We start from the raw sequence: 10,827 nt of genomic DNA, 5'->3' as shown, positions 1-10,827 counted from the left end.
AATTCATCATCCGGCAACGAACACAACAATAACATCGCCTTATCTTCATCCTCCACCATGATATCAACATTGGCCATATCCGAAATTAGCTTTGTGAAGTTGTTAACATGCTCTCGAATGGAAACTCCTTTCTTCATCTTGAATTGGTAGAACCTTTTCTTCAAATGAAGCCTATTCTCAATGCTCTTTGTCAAATATTTTTCATTGAGCGTTTCCCACAATCTCTTTGCCGATGTCTCGTTCATCACATCATAAATGAGATCCGGCGTCAAACATGACCGAATCACCTCACAAGCCCTACTGTTCATTTTCTTCCAAACCCTATCATCAATCTCCTCGGGTTTCTCTTGAAACTCAAGAGTCTCCTCTAGATTTTGTGCATCTAAGGCGTCCATTACTTGACACCTCCATAAACCGAAGTTGATCTTGCCGTCGAACTTTGGTACATCAATTTTGGTGTTATTGATGCTCAAATTTTGGATCGCCTTTGTCAAAGCCGACCCCGATGTACTAGTAGCACTTGAACTAGCATTGCTTGTATCACCCATATTGTAGATATACTCTTCAAACAAGAACCCAACAATGAATCCTTCGAACAAAACTCCCAAATACAACCCGGAGCTCTGATACCACTTGTTGTGCGCCGCGGAAGCCTCGAATAGCCAAAACAATAGCACACACAAGAACAAAATAGACCACAATAGACACAAGCCAACCAATCACAGCAAGAACACAAGATATACGTGGTTCGGCAATTTGCCTACGTCCACGGGACAAGGAGGGGGGAGTTCCACTAATCAAATCAAAGGGGAATACAAATTAGGGTTACAAATCTTACCCAAAACCCTCAAACAAGATCACTTGATTTCTCCAATAGACTCCAACAAAAGAAGCCCTAGAAATCCCCTTTCAGCAGCTCAAAATCGCCAAAGCTTCTAGAACAGATTTGGGGTTTATATACAAGTTACAAAGAAAACGGGTCTGGAAAACCAACTTAAACCCAAAACCCGATAGTCGGTCGACCGCAGCACCACTGCCGGTCGACCGCAAAATATCCCGAGGTCCAGTCTGCTCTCTGGACAATTCGCGGTCGACCGCAGCGCTTCGTCCGGTCGACCGGCCAAATTCCAGAGGCACACTAAGAGTTGTGTGCACATATCGGTCGACCGCAGCTCCACTGTCGGTCGACCGCCCAACTTCCAGAGGCATACCTCTGACTTTTCACCAACTCTACAAATCTCCACCTCGGCGAACGTTTATGAGGGGGAGGGGAAGAGAAATGAGGCTTTCACCTTGTTTGGGAGTTTTTTTAAGGAGGGTAGAGAGGAGGAAGGAAGGGGAAAGGAGGGTAAAATTGCTTGGTTTTCTTTCCCCCCGATTTGGGCGGTAGAGGAGGGTAGAGGAGGGTAAAGGGGTGTAATGACATTCTTACCCCCATCAAAACAAATAAAAGGGCTGATGAGATATGTTATTAGTATAAAGTCATTTATGTAAATTTACATATATTTACTTCCTTTCACCTTCATTCACTTTACTCAACTCCTAAACAACATATTACAATTCTCTTCCCTTCCATTCCCTTCCCGTTGTTTACCTTCCCTTCTCTTCCCTTAGTAAACTCCCAAACACACCATATATGATTTTCTTCTTTAGGCCTTTCAGCATTAAAGTCTATAGCTATCCACAAGAGAGAACAAAAGGAGAGTGTGAACTTGGGAACAAGTAAAACAAGTTTCAACAACCTGCTCCTTAGATTTCACACACAAAGTCACAGAGTATGACTGAGCACTGAACAGTGCTTTTGTGTTAAAATATGTGGTGACGAATCAAATTCATATTCTAAATAAATTTCTCACATTAGTGTTGGATTTGCTCGGAACTGACTTTTAGCAAGCATTAAAAAGAAAGATAAGGGTGGGTAGCATATATAATAAAACAAAGAACAAATACATGTGCACGTCTCATGCTAGAGTTGCAGAGTGACAGGGAAAAGAAAGATACAAGTACGTCGACTACAAGGTGAAATAGTTCAAGAAGTTTTATGAGCACAAAGTAAATAACAGTTCAAGAAGCTTTCAGCACCTACCACAAAACTGCTTTCCTTGACAAAACCTACCACTGACAGCAACCTTATTCACTCATCACCTAACCAATTAATACAAAATGCAAAACAGAACAAAACAAGACACAACAACAACAATAACAGGTCAAGCTGCTTTTCCCAAAAAATTAAAAAAGAAAATAAAAACAACACCTTTGTATCAATTTCTTTCGGGCTCGGTTACACGAATCATATTTTTCCGTTCATTTATGCTAAGAGTGAGCTTCTACATAATCTTAACAAATCAAGACAACAGAACATAAATGACAAACTCCAAATAATGCATAGTTGCCTTGACCCCATTCCAAGCCCAAGACCACAAAACATGATATATTTATGATTATTCTTGAACGTTCATAATTGCAAATGACAAACAAATATGTGACATGGGGTAAAAAGTTGTCTGACTAGTAGTAGCTCAAGTGATAACACTGACCAATTAGATACAAAATTGGGTGTGTGGACATTTGATTGAAAGAGGGAGATCTGTAGATAATTTGATAAAATGGATACAAATAATTAAGGACCATTTCCTCGGTCTTCATTGACTAAGACTAAGTCATTAACTTTATTCTGTCATATTCATCTACCGGGCAGATGAAAGTGATGGTCAACTAGAAAGCATTGGCGTTTATTCAACGATATCTCAATCCTAGTGTGTGATACATGACGCGCTTCAAAATTGTCAAGCCATCCAAAGGTTATAATCACCCTGCAATATATCAAATTCAAAAGTATTGAATCATCAATCAATCAAATTATCGACTGAAGTAGAAAACACCATATGCAGTGCATGCACAATCAACTTTAATAGGGCGTTGACATCATATCAACAAAAACAAAAAGTAAAAAATACAGTGCGGAAATTTTTAAATCAACTTAAATGACTTCATGCAAATTATAAAACTATTTCAACAGCGGGGATTATATATAATTAAAAATAGGAAATTTAAAATACAACTAGTACAAAACACATGCAATTTGACTGCATTCAGCAGCTAAGAATTCCATATATCATAATGTTAGGAAGGACAGAACAAAAACAATAGTAATAAGGACAAATTTTTAAAAACAACCTTTTTTTAATATTAATTGGCAAAATCGACCGTTCAAGAAAATAATTGGCAAAATCGACCCCTTTGGGTCGATTTTGCTGCGAAGAAACTTTGTTGAAGTCACGGGACTACTAGTCCCGTGCATCTCTCTCCTCTCTCCCTACCCCCATCCCACCTGGCCATCTCTCTCTCTCCTCACTCACCTCCCCCTCTTTCCCTACCCCACATCCCTCCCCAGAGACCCCTCCAACTTCCCCTCCCAACTCCCACCCAAATCGACGTCGCTCTGCTGTCGTGGTGATAACGACGGCGGGGATGGAGCTCGGTGCGCTGAGCGTGGTTGGTGACTGCGGTCGAGGGGCTCGCTGCGAGGGCGGAGCCTCGAGATGCTCGGGTTGAGCTCGAGCTCGAGGGAGGACGGAGGCTTGACAAGGCGGAACGGCGGTAAGAGCTGGGTCGATCGGTTGCTGGGCCTCACGTCGTGGCGAGGGAAGAGTGCGGTCGGAGTTTGGCACGGTGCGGGCAGAGTTTGGCGGCGATGGAGGAAACCAAAGACGGTGCGAGCGGCAGCGTCGGTTCCTCAGGTTGGTGCGTAGATCCTGCGGCCCTGCGGAGCACGGGTGGAGAGGGAGGGTGTGGCCCTTGGTGAATGCTGGTGGCGGGTTTGTGAAGCAGAAAGGGAGAATGGATTTTCTGAGTTGAGGGAAGTGGAAGGAGCGGCTCAGGGCGTGATTGCAGGTTGGAGGTGGGCAGGGAAGTGGGCAGGGGCTTCTGCTGGGCGAGGATGGGGGTAGGCGAGGGGGCGTGAAGTGAGGAGAGAGAGATGGCCAGGTGGGATGGGGGTAGGGAGAGAGGAGAGAGATGCACGGGACTAGTAGTCCCGTGCACTTTAACAAAGTTTCTTCGCAGCAAAATTGACCCAAAAGGGTCAATTTTGCCAATTATTTTCTTGAACGGTCGATTTTACCAATTAATATTAAAAAAAGGTTGTTTTTAAAATTTTGTCCTAGTAATAATAATAACAATGTTAGGAAGGGCATAAGACGGAAAAATTATAGCATATGGTTATCTCCCACGAAAAAAAGGTCTACAACAACCTTTTCCTCCACATATCAGTTAAAATATTTCATGTGAAAGCATCAAGTACTTCTCTCTTTTCGAAAAGAAAGAAGTCGCTAAGACATCAAGAGAACTAGGCTCATCAACTTGATGAGCAGCCTAAGCTTGCTAACGGGTTCAGCCTTTGCCAACCATGTGCCTATAGGTATGGCCACATCTATGGAATCCTTTAGCCAGACTTTCGTGATGGACTACACTAATTCTTTCTTCCATTCCCTCCTTTTAAAATTCATTACAAAGAAACCCCAAAGCCTAATGAAAATAAGACACTGTAGAACTTACGTGATCATTGTAAGCAAACGCTCTTTGTAGCTTCCATCATCAGCACATACAGGGCATATCCACCCCTATGGCACCCGGGCATCCTTAGTGCCATTTTATCTAACTCGTCCTGTAAACCAAGAAGATACATCAGTGATTACGATGTGAAACAAAATGTATAAGGATTAGTTTTGTCACGACAGTTACTAGAGCTGACCTTTGAAACTGTATACAGATTAGTGGACTCATAGCCATCTTGAGCTTTGGAATACAGCTGGTAAATTTCACCTGATCTTAAGTTACATGTTATAAAGAAAAAGGCTGTTGGTCTAACATTCAGGTCCCTGCGAGATATTCCAATAAATAGAGGATCACACTGCATGAAGTTTGACAGCTCGTTAGCAAAATCAACATGTGCAATAAACTAGTATAAGGTTCCATGACACAAAATGTATTCTGGCGTGCATTAAGCTGTAACCATACAAACACCTACAATACAGAACTCAAAAGTCAAAACCATTCTAATGAGATACACATTCCAATTGTGGTGTAATCAACAATCAGATGTAATTCATCCGACTGAAGATTATCTCATTGAGATAGAGCATGCTATCAGGCACATTGACACACAATATAACCTAAAACCTCAACAACCTAAAAATGATTTAAAACACCAATATCTAGAATTCTCTAAGGGTAGTTAATTGAGATTAGTGCTCATTTATTTAGTTTTCTATAGATTATTCTACAACCAAAGATGTCCAGGTAGGCCTCAAAATTGGATCTTTCTACATACAAATTGTTGAATTTTACATAACTTCGTGTAACCACCCTGATGGTCATATAATTTGAATACATATTGGACGTTCACTATCCAGTTCACAATTTTGTCAAATACTCAATAAAGCTATGTTTGATTGCTGTAGTTCATTACTTGACTGAGCCTCAGGCACCCATAGCAAGGCAACAAGTGATACTATATTATAGGATCAAAAAGAAGTTGAGTCACCAAGTTGTAGGAACGGCACAAAATTAAAATCAGCAATATTTAGAAAACTTAACTAGAGATTCTGCAGGAACCCCGATTTCTTCAACTACTTCGCGGATGATACCTTCAAACATCTCTTGTGAAACTTTTTCATTCAATAATGAAGACTCCATTGGATCACTGATTTGATGAGAAGTAATTCCAATTTCTTGGGGCTGCAAACAAAAAGGACTTCTTTCAGCAAGTCACCGTGCACAGATTTTTCATCAAAGCCTTCATGTTTCAACCTAATACAGAATATAAAGGTAAATACTTTCATATAGCAGTTGCTGTAATAGCCCACGCAACAGCAAAAAACTTGCTGTTATAGTCCACGCAGTAGCAAAAAACTTAGTGTAGCCGCAATACAGAGCGACACTCGGTTCTTCTAACCCTCCAACCATTATACCATCAACCAATATAACGATAAAGGTAGTGTATGGTTATTATTCTTATTACCCTTATTAGTTAGCTTTGGTTTATATATAACATATATCTGATTAAGATTCTTTTTAAAATATTCTTTAAAGCCCTACAAAACACCATTTGTGTGCAACTTTGGCGCCTCTTTAACAGTATAAGGTATATGGCATGTATCTACAATTAGATATTTAGATTATATCTTTTTTCTTTGTTTTCTTTCAGTATTGCAACCAAACAAAACCGACAGTGAGTAGAGAGTCAATCCAGAAATGCATCATCCCATCCAAAGGTGGCATAGTACTTGTACAGTGTAAACAATCATTACACCTTTGCAAATAGGCCACTGATAGTGTCCTGGAAAGAATAAAAAGAATCTGAGCATATAGGAAGGGAGGGAAGGAGATTTTCAGCCTTACACCTCAAAGCTAAGGGGTGAAAGGAAGAAGAGGAGGGGATTTGGGAGGTGCTAAATTGATTCTCCAAAATATCCTTAACTGCAAACACCAAGCTGTTTATACAAGTTGCAGCTTGTCATGCTTTCTTAGCAGATCTTTTGCACTTTCAATAAGTGAATTCCAGTTAAAAACTATGCCTTTTGTAGCTTCAACACAAGCAGGTTCCATTTTGTTGAGTCATTTGTCAAGTGTGTGGTGTAAATTTCAGTAACCTTTTTCCAATTCAAAGGAAATCTTAGTCAGGGTATTATTATGGTAAATCCAAGTCACAGTCTTATGGCACTTCTTATGTAGAACACCAACCGGCATTTTACCTTGTGCATGAGTCGTTGATTTAAGACAGAACTTTAACTTTTAGAAGAAAGAACTTTTAGAATTGGCACGTTTCAGTAAACTAGCCTTCCATTCTGTGATTGAGGACAGAGATTTCTCTTGCTTCCTGAATAATATTAAGCTTCAATATGAGGCTCACAACCACATAAGGTATAGTTTGTGACTTCCAACTCCAAAACATCTTAAACTATTAGATTCTTCTTCTCTTTTCATGAATCATGCAATAATCACAACAAGCGAGCAAGGAGCAACATCATAATTATACTTTGAAAATTGTCAAGGCATGCCATTGTTTTCAGTAAAATGATGAGGAATTCAATCAGAGGACCGGAATTACAAGTGAAGAAGTAGAAGAGATGAAAAGTAAGAAAAAGGCTGAAGGGGCACTCTAGTACGGTTACCTCTGAATGACCTCCAGGGAAAACAAAGTAACCTGGGAACTCTCCCACATTATTACTTCTTTGCAATACAAGATACTTATTGTCACTTGTTTCAACAACGGCACCATTACCCAGGGGACTTGATGTGTGTTGACATCGTACAAAATCATCTGCGGAAAACGTATATAAACAAGCAAGATTTAGTTAAAGAATAATATATATGCGCAATAGTATGAATAATAGCTGCAAATGTGAAGTAGTCTATCTACTTGAAAGTAAAGAATGTTAAGAGGACCAAAATGCACCATCCATAATTGTAGGCTCATTCTTCAGATGTCAAAAGAAGCTAATCCACAAAGAAGTAATTTCTAAAACAATATATTCTGAACTCAACGTGCAGTAGGCTACCTTCATATTTGGAAAATCATATTTGACATCATTAAAGTATCCAATGGTCATAGGAAGATCATATAGCCATCTTTTCTGACCAAATGAACAGAAGTGCTTTCTTCTGATTTTTGTGCACCATCTGGGGAAAATGCAGTGTTGTTTCGATGCGATTCAATCCTAATCTATCGCTATCATGCTATCCAAGGTTTCGCCAGGAGCCTGATGTTAAAGGTGCTAATATGCATGTGATGGTTTCCCTATGTCTGCATGAGACAAATAATAACCTACCATTTCAGTGCGGGCTAGGCCGAAAAGTGAAGAATGTGCACAAAAAAAACTAGCATATACTATAAAACATTCAAGGAACTATAATAACTGTTTCCAGAACTTGATTAAATAATGTGATGAATATTTCAAGTTGATGAAATGACATAAATGGTCCAGTTCGGTAACATGCCTCTCATGGAAAAGAAACAAAAACTTGACTGAAATCACAATAGAAATAGCAGGGAAATAAGGATAAAGGCACAGCTATACCTTCTGAAGGAACAAGAAACTTCTCCCAAAGAGGGTTCAAGTTTGTCCCAATAAATGTCCTGGTGACATATAATTTGAGAAAAATTAATATGTCCTGAGCAAATAATTGTTCGAGAAAACACGTGCATGCAATGTTTAAATCCCTATATAACAAAATTCATAGATTCCAAAGACAATGATCTTCATACAAAATACTAAAACACGTGCACTCAAGGAGAGAAATACATTTATTGCAATCAATTTCAGACAGATGAATGGAAATCAAAGTCCATGGTCAACCAATAATCTGTTTACAACTCATTAGAAAATTTTCAAATAGCACAGATATGTTCCTTATACGATCAAGTTTAAGTGTTAATTCCTTCCTTACTTGAGGAAACTCTTGTCAGGACTTCTTCTATAGAATAACCATAAATTTTAAGTTGTTGCATAATTAAATGAGAAAAACTAAAAGGACAGCAAACAGCAGTAAAGGCGTCAAACATTTTACTATGCCTCAAATCCACATTTGATGTGGCAAAGTTTGTGATACTTTGGGACAAAGACAATGTCAGAAGAAACCACCATCATTTAGGGAAAAATAGATGAGATTGTTTCTGAAGTTTTTAAACAAGTGGGTCACAAAGAGTTTTATACTCCAAAGACAAGAATGCACCAATGCATGACAGATGCTTACAAGTAATTGTGGAAGTAACACTGTGTTCCTTATGAAAATGCACAAAGCAAAATATGATGCTATCTTTTGTTTCTTTAAATTCATAGCTGTCTAGCCAAAAGCTAGGACCCTACATGACCACCCAGGCTAAGCGGCAGCAGTTAAGGATTTTAAATACTCGTATTCGCTGCTGTCATAGGTTTAAACATTAAGCATCCCTCCAAAATGCACTAATGTCTCTTTGACTAACAAGGCTTCAATACCTTGCTATTAATATGTTATTCGGGATTTCCAACAAAATAAACTAACAACACAAATAAATTTATTTAAAAAAAGGCACCTCTCTAAACGTTTGAGAAACTATAAAAGAGTAAACAAACATTGCCAGAAAAACTATAATGGTGCATGGAGAAAAAACACATGAAATTACACTGAAGTTCCAACAAAGCCATAACAGCTAAGAGGAGACATAACCTGTAATCTGTCAGACATGAAATTACACTGAAGTTCCAACAAAGCCATAACAGCTAAGAGGAGACATAACCTGTAATCTGTCAGACCCAAGTGAAGGCAGACAGAGTATTCCAGCCATAACAGCTAAGAGGAGACATAACCTGTAATCTGTCAGACCCAAGTGAAGGCAGACAGAGTATTCCTTTTCCGAGCCATCAACAGGATGCAAGGAATCTCCCCCATACTGAATTGCATTGAATAAATCATGGATATGAGAAAGAACACTGACAAAATTACACTGAAAATTTGCATATGCTCATGAATATGAGAAAGCTCAGGCAACATAAATAAAGTACATTAGAGTAAATGAAAGAATTTTGTCAGCTAAAATATAAATAAATAAGGTGCAGCAACTAGCAGTTTATTTGGAGGAGGAACTTGAGTAGGGTTAGTAAGTAAAGTTCAAAGCATGCCTACAACTGATACTTGACAATAACTTTCATGGTGGAACGTTCCGGATGTAAAAATTGAAATTAAAAAAAGATAGCAGCTATTTTGATTAAATATTCAATATAATAAAACAGAGCATAAAATATTAATCTTCAAACTCACAACAGTTATGTAAAAGTTATGCTAGCGTTTCAAATATTATAGATGTCGTTAAGACATGGTATGGATCTACCCTTGCAATAATAAAAACCAAGTAGTCTCAAAATAAAAATCCGAACAAGATCACGGGGACTTCAGCTAGAATTTTCTATAACATAAATAAACGCCACTTCATGTTTCGATATCATCGAAAGATCATGTGTTAAAATTAACCACCAATGAAAAACCAAAAATCGTTCCTTTAAAGAAAACTGAGCTCCAAAGAATCTCAATTCAAACAGCCATTCAGCTTTTTCCCTAATTTTTATGAGCTTCTCGCTTGTTCAGAAACTACTACGTGATTACCTCCCTAAATCCACCCTAATCACAACAAATCTCTACAAACTAAAATGAGAATCAGGCAATTTCATACCCTGAACTTTTGGCCATTGTAGAGTGATGGATTCGCCTGAACTCGTTGATTCCATATCTAGGTTACCAAACAAAAGGAAGAAAATTAATTTCTAACTCAAAATAATAACAATAATAATAATAATCGCATAAAATGGTAGAAAAGTTGTGCCTCGTCGATAGATTTCTCTAGGTTAGGATCGGGATGAGGGATTCTGTCGTAAATAGGGCTGAAGTCGACACGAACCTTCAAATCAAACAAAGATCGACAAGCTAATTAGACAATTCTAAAAGAAAAACGCAAAAGATAAATTGGAAAAATTGAAGGAAAAAAAAACTACTCGAGATCTGGGGAGGGCAGAGGGGCAAGAGAGGAGGAGCTTGAAGGCGCAGCCTGGATCCATCATCGGCGTTTTCCGTTCGAGTTCGCTGCTGGCGTGGTTTCGACGCGGGGAGCGGGGGAAGAGAGATTCTGGTTCAAATGTCCCGCAGGGTGAGCTATAATTTAAAGTGGTTCCCTCTTCGCACCGAAGAAATTTTCAAAACCGACCCAACTCATGTTTTTATTTTCAAAACCGACCTAATTTTTTTTATTTATCAAAATCGATTCATTTTTTACCACGTCAGCTTAATCTCATT

General features: G+C 38.8%; 1 protein-coding gene across 1 annotated transcript; it reads right to left on the bottom strand.

Moving 5' to 3' along the window:
- Window positions 2,278-10,678, bottom strand: LOC109850495 (nudix hydrolase 9). Its single transcript, XM_020420510.1, has 10 exons — window positions 10,530-10,678; window positions 10,361-10,435; window positions 10,211-10,267; window positions 9,351-9,433; window positions 8,082-8,140; window positions 7,176-7,324; window positions 5,599-5,739; window positions 4,754-4,912; window positions 4,558-4,666; window positions 2,278-2,813 (listed from the first exon to the last, which is right to left on the bottom strand). The coding sequence occupies exons 1-9, from the start codon at window positions 10,593-10,595 to the stop codon at window positions 4,562-4,564; spliced, it is 894 nt and encodes a 297-aa protein (XP_020276099.1). The 5' UTR covers window positions 10,596-10,678; the 3' UTR covers window positions 2,278-2,813; window positions 4,558-4,561.

This window comes from Asparagus officinalis, chromosome 7 (genome assembly GCF_001876935.1).
Source record: "Asparagus officinalis chromosome 7, Aspof.V1, whole genome shotgun sequence".
NCBI lineage: Eukaryota > Viridiplantae > Streptophyta > Magnoliopsida > Asparagales > Asparagaceae > Asparagus > Asparagus officinalis.
Note: the sequence above shows the minus strand (reverse complement) of the source record. Positions and strands in the feature narration are given on the sequence as shown.